This window comes from Danio rerio, chromosome 2 (assembly GCF_049306965.1).
Source record: "Danio rerio strain Tuebingen ecotype United States chromosome 2, GRCz12tu, whole genome shotgun sequence".
NCBI lineage: Eukaryota > Metazoa > Chordata > Actinopteri > Cypriniformes > Danionidae > Danio > Danio rerio.
In genome coordinates, this window is record NC_133177.1 from 8,031,740 (window position 1) to 8,047,505 (window position 15,766).

The 15,766-nt window shown below is 37.0% G+C and overlaps 1 protein-coding gene across 2 annotated transcripts; it reads right to left on the minus strand.

Moving 5' to 3' along the window:
• Positions 1 to 1,905: 1,905 nt before the first annotated feature.
• dcun1d1 (DCN1, defective in cullin neddylation 1, domain containing 1 (S. cerevisiae)) lies at positions 1,906 to 14,958 on the minus strand. Of its 2 annotated transcripts, none has more exons than XR_012385252.1 (7): positions 14,905 to 14,958; positions 12,573 to 12,786; positions 7,837 to 8,005; positions 7,602 to 7,732; positions 7,430 to 7,512; positions 4,642 to 5,736; positions 1,906 to 3,528 (listed from the first exon to the last, which is right to left on the minus strand). XR_012385252.1 is itself a non-coding variant. In NM_199772.1 (7 exon segments), coding segments are annotated over 7 exon segments (774 nt in total). In that variant the 5' UTR covers positions 14,908 to 14,958; the 3' UTR covers positions 1,906 to 2,674.
• Positions 14,959 to 15,766: the final 808 nt, after the last annotated feature.

Sequence of the window (15,766 nt, forward strand, 5' to 3'; positions counted from 1 at the left end):
GAAGGCTGGAGCGGATTACAAGACGTTTATCGTTGTGTTTTCAACCTTCGTTTCCAAGCAACGATGCTATCAAAGTACCGTTTTCAACCTACAGGTGACGCCAAACGCTCCTCTAAAGAGAAGCAGAAAAAAAGGAAAAATAACAAATAAAATAGCTAATCTATGCTTACAATTAGGAACTCTTCCGTTAGTTCTAGTCCAGGGGTGACCAAACTTCTTCGTATGAAGGGCCAAAAACTAAATATCAACTGAGAGCCATGGGTCGAAGGTAAACATATCAAACATACATTAAAGTTGTCATGGCTAATTTCCTATTTTTTCATAATATACATTTATCAATTTTCTTTTCAGCTTAGTCCCTTTGTTAATCTAGGGTCGCCACAGGTAAATGAACCACCAATTTACCCAGCATATTACAAAGCCTTTGGTGGCAACCCAACATTGGAATTGTTTTCAGTTCAAAGTAAATTGAAAACTTAACTTAAAATCGTATATAAAGTAATTCAGTATAATTCTTTGAATGACAACTTTCTGCAAAAAAACCCCATAAACAATCACATTTATAACACAGTAGTGTTCAATGCTAAATACAGTCCAGCAAAATCTGCCTTTGACTTAATTTGCTCACCAAAGTCTCTGGATTGTCGGGTGACTGTATGTGCATTAAAACAAATTCTGATTCATTTACACCATTTAATTTCAGTTAGCTTCTAACAATAAAACAAACAAATGGTTACATTAAATTGACAATCTTAAAACATCCCCATCATTCTCAGACTCCGATGGGATGGCAGGACAAATCAAAGGTTATACCATAGGCAAACTTTTGCTCACGAGCCCTAGTTTGGACACCTTTGTTCTAGTGGTTTTGTAATAGTAATTTGTTTTAATTGTATTAATGGTGTTGGTTTTGTGAGTCTCCCCTGGTAATTTGGATGGAATATGTCCAATGTCAACAAAGAAACTATTCAAACGCATGGTTAAAATGTGATGACTTGAAATGGTTTTAATGGGATTAGTGGAAACCATCTGAATCTTTTGTGGCATATCTGTGGTTTTCTTTTAAGCGGGGATGTTTTGTTTCATAAAGTTCAAATAACGTTCAAGCTTGCTGAATTCTTACTTGCGAAATCACATCAGACCAATATAGAAGATCATTTAAAATAAGAAATTTAAAATATCCCTGCTGAAAAATCCAGCTAAAACCAGACTAGGCTGGTTGGCTGGTTGACCAGCCTGGTTTTAGAGGGGTTTTGGCCATTTCCAGCCTGGTGTAAGCTGGTCAGGCTGGAAAATGACCAGCTAAATCCAGTTAAAGCCAGCTTAAATAGCCTGGTTTAAGCTGGACATAGCTGGTTTTGGCTGGGCTCCCAGCCTGGCTAGACTGGTCAAACTGGTTTTAGCTGGTCATCTCCCAATCTGACCAGCTAAAACCAGGCTGGAAATTAATGTAAACCAGCCTGGAAATAGCCAAAACCGCTCTAAAACCAGCCAACCAGCCTAGGCTGGTTTAAGCTGTTTTTTTCAGTAGGAATGAAGCAATCGCTCACTTTTGTTAACGTCTATTCATATCGTTTAATGCCACCCCTTATCGCAGCACCATCAGACAGAATTTCGCAAGCATAAGCTATAGTGTGTCCGCAGCTTAAGTCGCTTTGGATAAAAACGTCTGCTAAATGACAATGTAATTTCCATGACTTTTCCAGGCCCGGAAAATGCCATGTCAAAACTCCATGACTTTTCTAGGTTTTCCATGACCGTATGAACCCTGCATTATTCATCGAAACACTATGTTCTGTGCACCTCAAATTAATAATATTTTAAAAATATGTAGAAGAAATGGTCAATAAAAGTTGCACTCTGTGGGTAAACACTGATAACACACACATAGAGAAAATAAAACTATTTTCAAGGCCATCTGACTTTATTCATCAACTATAACCTGATTATATGATATGGATTATGTGACTTATCAAAGTGCTGAATGAACTGCAAACACAGTATATCAATACATCAAAATGGAGTCATTAATCAAGGAAAACTGAGGTATGGTTCAAAATTAATATTATTTCTACGATTGTAAAATATAACATTTTCAGTTATGACCTATTGATTTAATCAAAACCAAACGCGCAAAGCTGAAGTTACTGTCTGGATATCAACAGAAAATGTACATCGTCACAATAAAACAAGTTAAATGTGACTGGTTTTCAAGACACCAGCTTCTCTGTTTTATAAAAAAAAAGAGAGAAAGAGAACAATCAAACAACGCTTGACATATAATTTTCATAAAAACCAAATGGAAAGAAAAAAACAAACAAACATTCAAAGCGAGAATGCACATGGAGTTATTAAAATTAAGGTTTTGACATTTCCTAACTGTATCTGTCGGAGCTTGCTCAACAAACCGCTTCATCTGAATGAGACCACTGAAGAAGTGCCAGATTCAATACAATCCTGTACGAAGAGAAAACAAAAATGGCCCAAAAAGACAAAAGCCCAAACCACCATTAGATGACTGAAGAGAAAAGACGCCTTTAATGTCTCTGGTTTGTATAAATGTCTCAGTCCTGAGGGCTTGGAAAAGGCAATGCAGATCTCAGTTCAGTCTTCTGTGCTCAGCAGAAGCTGTTTGTTTTCAATGAGGTCCAGAAGTCCCTCTGAAGGAATGTACTCATACAGCTGTACTCTTGGTGCCGATGCACGGCCGCGCAAACTCCACAAAATCATCAATAAGAACTGGCCAGGCTCCTGAAAAAGAAAAGGCAATAATTAAGTTTAGTTAATGGAAGCCTCGTTTTGAATTTTAACAATAAATAAAGGCATAGTTCTCTCAAAAATTAAAACTCTGTCATGAATTAGTGAAGTATGAAGCAATGTTTATTATGAAGTAATGTTTATTACTAACCTGTCTATGAACATGATTAGACTATAACTGCAGATCAGTGGTAATAGCTGATATAGTGGAATAGCCTACTGTAACATCTTCAATTATATTAAATAAATAAATGCAGCATATATGAACACATACAGACCCTTACAGTTTCTGATTTGTTACCAATTAAAGATAAACTACACACAGCAGACATTTAGTCCTTATTTTGGTTCAAAAACAACACAAAAGACAGCTCAGTCAGTGCAAACATCTGCCTCTTTAATCTTCACCAGCACATCTAACCTCTTAATAAAAGGTAATTCTACCATTCCAAGTTCATAATAGTCCAAAAGGTGATAATAATAGTTAAACATGGCAGTTTGTTCATGGTTTAGATTGCTAAAAAAATTATTTGCTCCTTTGCTTTTTCCGGCTTCACCTTTGTTTTGTTTTTTGCACTTAGCTCTCACATGTTATCATCATGAGCTCAAAAAGGTTATTTTAAAATATAGACGAGCAGTGAACGCATGCGAGAAAGTAAAGCTTGCGCTTTAGACGGCCTTGTAGACAACTACGGGGCGCAGGATACGGGGCACTGCTCTTCTTTTTGGCTTTGTGGCTGTTCATCAAGACGACGACAAGGTTTGTTTAAGCTTGGGGGTCCGTTCTTCGTACCTCGCTTAAATGATCTAAGATTATTTGGCAGATCCCGGATCTTTTAATCTTGATAACTGATCTCTCGCTAATTTGGTTCTTCAAACGAGTTCGCGAATCAGATTAGAATGTCTGGATAAACTGATCTGAGATCGCTGCGTGTGTTGTGAAGGACAGATCTATCGATCCTCGAAATCATGATCAGCAATGCAACGATTGGCTGACAGCACAGCAGCGTAATGACATCATCTGATTAATATTCAATTATCCATGCGAGCAAAATTACATCAAATTAGCAGTAAATGGTTTGTTAAATATGACACGCAATAACCTTCCACATTTGTTGTGAGCTGCAGGCTTTACACTTTCATGTGTCAAGAGTATTCATCATGTATTTCAATGCAAATCAATGTATTTAGTTCCACATTTAGAAAATATTTTCTCTATTATAGTAGCCGTTTTTTAATCGGTGTAAAGAATAACTGGTTGTTTAAAAAAAGCGTTTTCATATTGGTAAAGGCGTCTGCAACTTTTGTGAAGCATCAAATCACTGGCATATTAACTATCAAAACATGTTCATGACTGCATAAATGTATTATTGCTTTAGAAAAAAACAGTCACATATTGTGCATTTCTATTATACACAATTTGTACTAAAGCGATCTAAAAAGTTCATATCAATAAGTTTTCTCTTTGCACCACCAGGTGGCAGTCTTTGTACTTTCATTTCGAGGGTGCAGATTGCATACGTCTTATTAATATGTATAACTTTATTTATTTTATTAATGACTATAACTTATATATATATATATATATATATATATATATATATATAGTTTAAAAATATGTACCATTTTCCCAAGTGTATATAACTACTACTGTAAGAAAATCAGAATTAGGAACGTACTTTCTGTATTATCTTTGCTTGAACTAAGCCGATCTAATCCTGTTTATATGAATTAAACCTGCTCCTGATCAGGTTTGACCTAGCAGAACTGTTGCTATGACAACAACTCTCGGATCAGCATTGAAGAACGAAACGATCCTGGATCGTGTCAAATCGTCAATATCCAAATCCAGCTAACTGAGAAATCCACGTACGAAGAACGGACCCTGGGTCAACTATTGCTCGTCATTATATGTATATAGTATTATGATGTGTAATATCTCAGCTGTGTATTTAAAAATGCCGGTTCCTTTGTTTTCATTCTTCTGGCTTGTGCACGTGCTAGTTACGTATCTCTGTAATAATAATAACAATTCCTTACATTTTTATAGCGCTTTTTTTAGACACTCAAAGCGATTTACACATTCACTGCAAAACCCTCTGAGTAAAATGTACTCAGTTCAGAGAGTATTTGTTCCCTCTTTAAATAAGGGCTAATAGGTTGGTAATAAGTAAAGCTGTTATTTGAGGAGTTGCTTAATGATCCTCTGCTGAGATTTTGAGAGATTCAATGTCTTATTTCAGCTGATTTCATCTAAGGCTTTGATTGAAGTCAGTTGTAGTTTTGCGGATGTTCATCAGCAGTGCTTCATCACCTAATTAATCCTTTCACCATCTCATTAACTTGAGCAAACTTGAACTCAATTTAGAGAGAGAGCAAATACTGAATCTAAACTGAGTAAATTTTACTCAAAGGATTTCGCTGTGTTGAGGGGAATCTCCTCATACACCACCAGTGTGCAGCATCTACCTGGATGACGAGACGGCAGCCAAATTGCGCCAGAGAGCTAGCTGCCGGCTAAGGCAGCAGTGTATGTTTGCATTTCTTGCGATGTAAAGAAAAAGGTTAAATTACTGTATTACGTATGCCAGGCCAATGTTTAGTGTCGTCACCTTGTTCGCTAATATGTATGTAAAGTTTGGCAGTGTGTGTAAGATGTGTCTCTGTTGTAGGTTTTAATGTAAAGTAAATCTACACTTTGCTGAGGAAGTGTTAGCAAACAGTTTGAAAACAGAATTTTTCATTTTTGGATAAACTATCCCTTTACTGTATGTTTTAAGTTGAAATGTTTGACATTGTAAACAGACTGTTAACACTAACTCGCTTTTAAAAGATTGTAAAATTATGAAATGATAAAATACAAGAAAAAAGTTGCGACTAACCCTCCTCGTCGTAGTTTGACATATCATCTGTGATCATCGTGCTGAAATCTAACAAAAGGTTCCATGTGTCTTTGGGAATGGATCGCTTATGATGCTCCTGCAAAACATTGACAACCATTTTCAAAGATATGAAAACTTGTTTTGACCAGTTAAGGCTGGAATGCATAACTTGATTCAAGATTTTAGCTAAATCAATACCTTAAAAGGATAGTCCACCCAAAAAAAATCAACCGAAAAAAGATCTATTGAGGAAAGCAGGAAACCTGTACCCGTGGACTTCTATATTATTTGTTTATCCTACTATGGAAGTCAATGCTAACAGGATTTTAGTTTTCCTAAGAATATCCTATCTAGAAATAATTGGGTGAACTACCCCTTTAAGGCTCCAGTCAAGTCTTAAGCAAACTTCAGTATTTACACAAAAAACGCAAGTGACAGAAATTTAGCTTGGCTTTCCACCCTAATTAAACACACATGATCATACTACATGAAACCTACAGGTAAGTGTTGGAACAGGATCAAAACTTAACTCTGCAAGGGCTGCGGCCCTCTAGGAACTGAGTTTGACAACCCTGCTGTACACAATCTGCCCATTTTTTTCTCTCAAACATACTTTGAATTATGTCAAAATGAGTTCTTGTGTGACAGCAGGGATGTCAAAAGTACAGACTTCAGCACCCATAAGTACTTACATTTTTTTTAAATGTCCACTTCCCGCAAACATTTGAGCACTTTTAAGCAGCTTATTAAACACTAAAGTGTTTAAAAGCTATGTCTACCAGAGAACTTGTCTATGAGCAGATATATAAGCCATCCAGATTAGCTGATAGATGTAGCTTTTAAACGCTCCAGTGTTCTAGTATCAGTGTAAACAATCGGCAAATGGCATGAAGCGATGATCATTGGCGTTAATCACAGTCATATCTGTTGACCATGCGGACACAATGGCCAATAAGCAGCGTTAAAGAACCAACTCTCAGAGTATTCACAGTAATCAGAGTGAAATCCAACACCTTTTAAGACCTTTTTTAAGACTTTTTCCATACATTTTAAGACCTTATAACCACTTTAGGTTTTAACCAGAAACACAGGCGAGATTTTAGCTTACAGTATATTTATTAAATATTAATGGAAGAAACTAATCCAAAACTTAAATATTGTTCATAAACTGAATAAAAATCTATAAAATCTAGCTGATTCAGCAGGTTGCCGCCTATAGAACTCCAGAAATAAAGCTTTTGCCTTGATTACTGCAGTAAACAAAGCAGCATGACGGCAAATCAAGTATGATTTCATTCATTTCATAAACTACAAAGCATCCCCATTTGCATTTTAATTCTGGAAAACTTTAGCATACATTGCATAATATAAAAATATATCAAATTGAATGCCTTGCAAAATAGCTTTTAAGACTTTTTATCTTTTTACATTGATTATTGAACTTTCAACACTTTTTAAGACACCCTGTCTCAAATGTTAGCGGGAATAAAAGATGTTTTTACAATTTCAGCACTAAAGTTAGCATCATTGACAATCTTAAGTGACAGGATTAAAAGATGCAAGTAACTTTTTCAACAAATACAAAAGATATTTGATCATAACTTCTGATTCAAAAAAGGTAAAAACACTGAACATCAAATTATCATGTTTGTGCAAGTAATTAAATGAAAGAATACTCTTAAAGGCTGTATGTTCGTGTGTGTACTGAAGTGTACATTGGTATTTAAATGACAGTTGTTGTTTTTTTGAATAATCAATGAATTAATCAATAAATAAATACCAATACTCACCAATAAAAATTTGTTCCATAGATCTAGAAATTTAAAACGTCCAGCCAATATTAAATTCCAGTATGCAATTGCCATTTCTAGGTCTAGAGGAAAACAAAACAATAAAACTGAAAAAACGCTAGTTAACTACATGAAAATGAAACTAAAAAAGGAAAGTGAACCCAACACATGCCTAAGCCCTTCTGTCCTGGATTCTTAGCAAAGTTAAATGTGAACTGATAGAAGTCTTTAAATTTCCCTTGATCCTTCAACTCTTGCTCCATCCTGGGTAGCTGTGCCTTGAGTTTTTCTATGCTGTCACACCTTGACAAGACAAAAAAAAGGTTAATTCACACAATGCGGTGGGGAATCTTATTCAGACAGTCCCAATGTGGTGAGAAGAGGGAAAAAACAAACTTTTACCCTACCCTTGTTCAGCCATTCCCTCCATGAATTCTTGTTTGGAAAACTCGCACTGTGTTGCGGCTCGAAACTTCCAAGCGATTAGCAGTACACTTATACTGGCTGGATCAAGTCCTAAATCATCACAGAATTGCTGGATCCCATCTATACCGATCTTGTTGTCATCTTGAGGGTCTGTAAAGATGAATAAAGTCCTGGTCAGATCACAGGGTTACGAAAGTCACTATGTCAGATTATGCAATTTTTTCTTGATAAAATCTTGACATGTCGTGGTAAACAAATGTGCCAGACTACACGTTCCTTCACGATCAGTCCTCCCGTGACGTCTATGACAAGCTTTATTTCCCAAAGCAGTCACAAGTGTTGCCATAATGATATTTCTTATGTCAATCTCAATAAACACTGATGCTTGCTGACAACTAATAACTAAATTATTTAAGGCATTCGTTATGACATGAATAGGATCAAACTAATGATTTCTTTTTAATATTAAGGTATTTTCTTCGAAATCTAAACATATATCTCCCTGCAAGGGTTGCTTATTAAACAATCCCTTGCCTAAACTTGCTGCGAGTGAGACAGAGAAAATGAAAGCACATCAGCAGCGAAGAAAAATCAGATGCTCAAGACATAATCTTTAAAATAATGGCATATTAAAAGAATTTGGAAATATATGACAGATCTATATGTAGGACTTTTCGCAATATTTTCCAACAAGATCCACACGCAGCTGTCAGTAAAGGACCGCGCACACACGCACGCGCACACGAACACAGCGAAACGCAGACGTTTTTTATTTGTTTGATTTGGGGTGCGTTATTAAATTCCATAACACTCTCACCAGTTCTTACTTCTTATTTGCATCTAATACACCAGTTTGTCACAGGGGCATGAATGAAATGTTCATGAGTTAAAGTGATTTAGAATTAGAAGGGCACATTTTTTGTCAGATGGCTCACCGGTCAGTTATCCATCCACGCTTAAATATCAAGGTAAAAGTCATTATAGCTAGCATAGAATAGACCCAGAATAGAGTCTAACATTAACGCAGCACGTTAAGGGTCATAACAGCCCACCACTAATAATAATATTTATATTTATCAGCTAATATATGGGTTATTGGCCTCTAAATCTTTATTTTAGATATCAGTTATCGATATCAGCCCAAAAATCCATATCGGTGCATCCTTAATCTCGTTTGTAACATTTATTAATGAACTTATTACAGTAAAAACATAAACAATCTAATGAGCTATTTGCACAGCTAGTGTTTTTCAGCCAATGATGAACTTCCGGTTAGAGCTTTATGTGACTATTTTCACTTTCATGAGGTTCCTTTTACAGCATCGATGTTGAATGTAATTAAAATACATTCAGTTAAAGAGACGCATGCATCCATTTGGCTGTTAAAGCGTAAAAAGAGACCAAAAACTGTGTAAATGCTAGCACCGTCATTAGCCGCAGATGAGCGCAAAAATGCCCCTGAGAATTATAGAGAAACTATGACGTCAATTTGTAAGCAAAAACCCGGAAGCGAGTTAGCATTTTAGCAGTTTCGGTTCCCTCGTCCCAAAGTCAATGGGTTTTTTCAATGGGGTTTCAGTAAAATCGCTTAAATAAGGTTTGTGGCTAACACAAACTCAAGATACTTTCACGTTTTATTCTATGACATATAACACATCAGTTACAGCACACTCTTGAACTTTTAAATCGGTTATGCTTCTTTAAAAAGACGGTTGCTATCAAGTTGCTAAATGGGACTACAGGTGGTGTCGGAGACATTATACGTCATCGAGCTGATCTGGTCTGGAGCGCAGCACGCTTGTGTTGGCCATTTGGATTTGTCAGTTATTAGGTATTTTCATGAATAGTATTTTATAGTTTGTAGTATTAGGGCGAAGCAGTGGCGCAGTAGGTAGTGCTGTCGCCTCACAGCAAGAAGGTCGCTGGGTTGCTGGTTCGAGCCTTGGCTCAGTTGGCGTTTCTGTGTGGAGTTTGCATGTTCTCCCTGCGTTCGCGAGGGTTTCCTCCAGGTGCTCTGGTTTCCCCCACAGTCCAAAGACATGTGGTACAGGTGAATTGGGTAGGCTAAATTGTCTGTAGTGTATGCGTGTGTGTTTGAATGTGTGTGTGGATGCTTCCCAGAGATGGGTTGCAGCTAGAGGCATCCGCTGCGTAACAACTTGCTGGATAAGTTGGCGGTTCATTCTGCTGTGGCGACCCTGGATTAATAAAGGAACTAAGCCGACAAGAAAATGAATGAATGAAAGTTTGTAGTATTATTCTAATTGGGAATTCAGATTGTGTGTAGATAATTCCTTCACTTGTAAAGGCTGTCGAGACAGATTCATTTGTTGATCATTTATTTTAATAAACAATATTATGAAGATACAGCTTACCACTGCAGCCTGTCTCTGTTCTGCTCTCAGTAATGCAAACGTGTGAATAAATGTGTAAAAATACATGCATGCTAACTGTCATTTTCACGTGATCAAGTGAATTTTCGTCTTTTCTTCTTCATCTTAACACATTTAACTCGGTCATAACTGCAATATATACACTCCTCCATAAAATGTAAAGCACATGTGACAGTATTGGGCTTCTTTTCACTGTACTTCATGACAAAAAAGGAATATTGAATGTGATGGAACTTGCAGGCATTTGATAGATTTGTTCCTCCTCACGCCTCATTTCTGTCGTTTGTTAAGGTAAGCGGGCTGTGTGCACGCGAGCGATACACTTATTTAAATATGTCTTATGATAATACCATGTAGGCAGATTTACACACACAGTTTTAAAAATTTTAGAACAACCTTAGAGCAAAACATGCATTTCCCACGTAAAAACGATCCAAAAGGCACATAGGTCTATGTGTTTTTGCGTATTTATTTGTTTATAATATATACCGTGGATTATAATATAATAAACAGAGATTAACTCTTTGTCATGGACATTATTTCTAAAAATAAGTTTGAAAAGTTGTCTGTAGCAGGGTAGTGCTCTGTAGTCCGTTTATAGCCTAATGTTAGCTTTTCAATTCTTGTGTTCGTATTTAAGATCCAAAAGTGCTCAAAGTTGTATTTTTGTGTGAGGATTATCCGGCTGGACAAAACGTGTAAGTGTAATGACCAGTGTTTAAACACAGAGCTTATTATTTGCAATCTTTGAAAAGCCTATGGGAAAATCCTATTGGGATTTTCACGAGGGAACCAGTTTTATGCTAGCAGCCGATTAGCCTACAGTGACGTCAGTTCCTTCACTCTATTCCCATATTTTAAAGACATGGCGGGGAAAAATATAATTTAATGCAGTGCTTCTTGTTTTGTCTGATACCCAGTTTATATCGTATCTCAGCCAGGCAGTGAAGGTCACAGTTTTTTAAAGAAATCAGATCTTAAACGAGGCGATTTTGTATGGGATGACAATTAAGCGGAAGCACTGGGGCTGGCAAACTGAATTTAAAAGTCTGTTTGCATATAATACATTTATAACACAATGGAGTTCAATGTTGAATACACTAGTCGAGCTGCTCATGCTTTTACCTAGATTATCCTCTATCTGTCAATTGATATTATTTACATTTTTTAAATCTGATTCATTTACATAGTTTAATTGTATCATTTAATTTCAGTTGGTTTTTTGTAGGTTAGCATTAAAACAAAGAAAGAAAAGGTTACAATAAATTCAAAATAACAACCTCTGTCAAAAGCATTTCACCCAACCACCTCCACATCATTCTCCCTCTCTTTTCATTTCCAATGGTGGGCCAAATCAAAGGTTACCATGGGCCAACTTTGAGTTTAGATGGCCCCTGGATTGGGTCATCTATGGTTTAGATCAGGGGTCTCAAACTCGCGGCCCGCGGGCCATTTGCGGCCCTCAGTGCAATATTTTGTGGCCCGCGCTGACCGCTGTACACTGACAGAATCAGCGGAGCGGGGAGAGCGCTCCCCGCTCCGCTGATTCTATCCGTACACAGCGGTCACTGGCATTCCCCGCCCGCCGTGCAAACAAAGGGGCGGGGATGCCGGTGAAGTCACCACGCACCCCGCCCCTTTGTTAGACGCTGTGACGGGCGGGAAGTGTTTAGGAGGGAACTCGCGCCGGCCAGAACCAAGATAAGCTGTTCCCACCCCTGCCTGCCACTTAGCTACCTATCTGCAGCCTGCCACCTACCTAGCTACAGCCTGCATCTTATATATATTATAGGTAGATACAGACTGGTACAGACTGATGTGACTGGAGTGGGGTGGGGGTGTTTTATTTATACATATATACGCCTTTTTTTAGGTGAGGGAATGGAAGTTTGGAGTGAGTTCCCCCACTTTTTTCCCTAGGACTTCAATAAGTCAAAGTACAGGTCTAGTCTTAATGATGATCATCTTCAAGCCATAATGAGGGTCTCAACTGCTTCCGCTCTAAAGCCAAATGTGGTTCAGATTTGTGAGAAGAAGCGCTGTCAAGTCTCTGGCAGCAAGAAGTAGGCAAAAGATGCCATGTTCAGAAGAACTGTTCATAATCTTCACTCAATGTTCTATTAATGTTCAGGACACTTCATGTTCAGAAGAAATAATTAAAACTATTAATAATGACCTTTGATCGCTTATGCGGCCCAGCCTCACCCAGACTTTGCCTCCTGCGGCCCCCAGGTAAATTGAGTTTGAGACCCCTGGTTTAGATGATTTACAATACATTTTTGGATTTTAACATGCTTAAAAACAATGGGCTCCTTAATTCTTACCTCTGTACCGATTATAGAGCTGTTCTAACTTTTTGCGGTCTAGTGTTCCCTTTAGATTCTGTACGTAGAGGTCGGGATGTTGGAAAAAGTTGTCTGTAGCAACGTCTAGTTTCCAATCATTCTGAGACAAACAATTGAGTGCTGTTTTCTCGTTTGACTGGGTAAAGATCATGAACTGGCGAACTTTATCCTTCTGAGAGGATTTCAGCTTGTTCTGCAATTGAAACAAACAACATACACAGTTAATAAGATGTCAGCACAGTCACTTCCACAACAGGATATGGGACATTCTAAAACGGTTAACATGAAAAAAGCTTAACGTGGTTTAATGTACCTAAACATAAACCAGAGAAACCCAAGTTTCTGTCAAATCGTACTTGTAATTAACCCCAACTACTGTAAAAAGAAAGAGTCCCAATTCCATAGATAAAGTAAAAAAAATAATAAATAAATAAAAAAAAAACATCACATTAAGCGTTTTCTCCCCCATTGAAGTCTATTATAAGGAAAAAGCTTAACATGGCTTAATGTACCTTAACAACCAGTGGGGAAAATTAAATTTCTATCAAATTATACTCATGACAAACACTTTCTGATGTCAAGAGAAAATTTTGGTTATGCGTTTTGGGTTATAAGGAAACAGCTTAAGGTGGCTTAACCGACCAGGGAAACCCAAATATCTGTCAAACTTTACTTGTGATAAACACTAACTATAGTCAGAAGACCGGGCCCTAATTCCATAGATAAATTATCCCATTAAGCGGTTTCTCCCCATTGAAGTCTATAATAAGGAAAGGCTTAAAATAACTTTACAACAAACGAGGGAAGCCAAATGTTTAAAAAAGGCTGTTCATAAAATCAAAGTTAGTGTTAATCACAGCTAAAATTTGATAGATATTTTATTTTCCCAGCTTTAGGCATTAACCGGTGTAATATTCTGACGGTATGATAGCTTTGGATAAAAACGGCTTTCACGGTATTGTGATCAATGCTCTACAATGTGTTCTTTTTAAATGTCTGGGTTAAAAAAACAAAGCCTTTTTCCTCTTTGAGCACAAAATATTATATTTTGTGAAATATTTAAAATATTTTGGAACAGTAAACATGTCAGGCTAAATATTTCAAACGAAACATTGACTTATGCTGTCCTCATTAGTTTCAAAAACAGATTTCATTAAAATTTAAACAGCATCTTCGGAGATCTTTTCGGCTGGAGATACAGTCGTCTTAAAAAAAACAAATAAACTAAAACGTAAATAAAAAAATCTTACACATACCTTAGGAACGGTATTACCGACAATTTTGCGGTTTTGAAATCTTGACTTTTCTAAACCGCGGTAAACCTTGTAAACGGTTATCATCCCATGCCTACTTGTTGTTAAGGTACATTAAGCCACGTTAAGCTTTTTCCTCATAATAGACTTCAATGGGGGAGAAAATGCTTAATGTGATGTTTTTCACTTTATCTATGGAATTGGGACTCATTCTTTTTACAGTAGTTGGGGTTAATTACAAGCACAGTTTGACAGAAATTTATCGAGGGAAAATTGGTTTTATATTGGCACATTCGATAGGAATTAGCATGCAAGTCTGACTTCTAAACAACATTAACACTATATAAATGACTGTGAACAATGCTGTACTTTGATAGTCATTTGCAGCATATATGATTTCCTTATTTAGAATTTGCAAATAATATTTTTCTGACATTATATTAGTAAGGAGACTGTCTAAATATCCCAATATAAAACCAACTTTACCTCTATCAGAAATTTGGGTTTCTGTAGTTTATGTTTAGGTACATTAAGCCACGTTAAGCTTTTTCCACGTACAGCGTTTTAAAAGGATATCGTTGAGTTCAGTTAAGAACCAGAATAGCTGGACTTTCACTGGATTTTTAAGTTTATTAACTTATAATATAAATTATTAATTTGCTATTTACTGACAACACTGTATAAATGATACACAGAAACACAGAAACACTCAAAGCAAAACGAACGCTTAGCTGCTTTCACGCTGTTTGCATACAGTTCTGTCACCGATAAACAAACTAAAAATGCTTTGCTTTGACCCATTAATCCGGTTTGTCATTTCTGACATGAACTTGACACCCCGGCTGCCCAACAGCTTTGACCTCGCTAGCTTCAAAGCTACCTGCTCTGTATAGCTGTCCAACAATTAATTCATCACTAAACTAACTCTCCGGCATGCTATATTTAATGGACGGCCGTCGTCATAAATCACCTGTTAACTAAACGAGATTCAACGTAGAGGTTTATGGGTATTCTGTGACTGTATTAGTAAAGGAATAGTTTTTTTTTTCAACATTTACCATGTTTGTGATTTCCAGACTCCCTCTTCCGCTATCCCTCTCTGCACTGTACCTATTTCCGCTCATGCGCAGTGACATTTGTACCGCAGTCAGCTGTTCGCCAGAGATCTAGCGTTCCTTCATATGATGGCCCAGTACTGTCATAAGCAGAAATATACAAAACGGAATTGTAATATAGCACGAGATGAATAAACAATATGTTATATCATTCTCTAAATACTATATATAATCTAAATTGATTATAGGCTGCTATAAAGAGTGAAAGAGGCTTCTGACAAAGTCCTTAATTTGACGCCTTTATGAACACATTTATTCCATTTTTGACAGTATGTCATCATATATTATAAAAATAACCAATATAAGAAGGCTTTAAGAAGAATAACCAATAAAATAACCAATAAAATAAGGCTTTTATTATTTAAATGGACAAATTCTGACTGAGGAAATGAGCTGGCCAATTTGTTATTTAACTGTAGGCTACTATAATTTAAAACATTCATTCATTTCATCCATTTTCCGTCGGCTTAGTCCCTTTATTCATCAGGGGTCACCACTGCAAAATGAACCGCCAACTTATCCAGCATATGTTTTACACAGCGAATGCCTTTCCAGCTGCAACCCATCACTGGGAAACATCCATACACACTCAATTAACACACATACACTATGGCCAGTTTAGCTTATTCAATTCGCCTATACCGCATGTCTTTTTTACTGTGGGGGAAACCGGAGCACCCGGAGGAAACCCATGCGAGAACATGCCAACTCCACATAGAAATGCCATGCTAGGACTCGAACCAGCATTCTTCTTGCTGTGAAGCGACAATGCTAACCACTGAGCCACCGTGACACCTAATTTAAA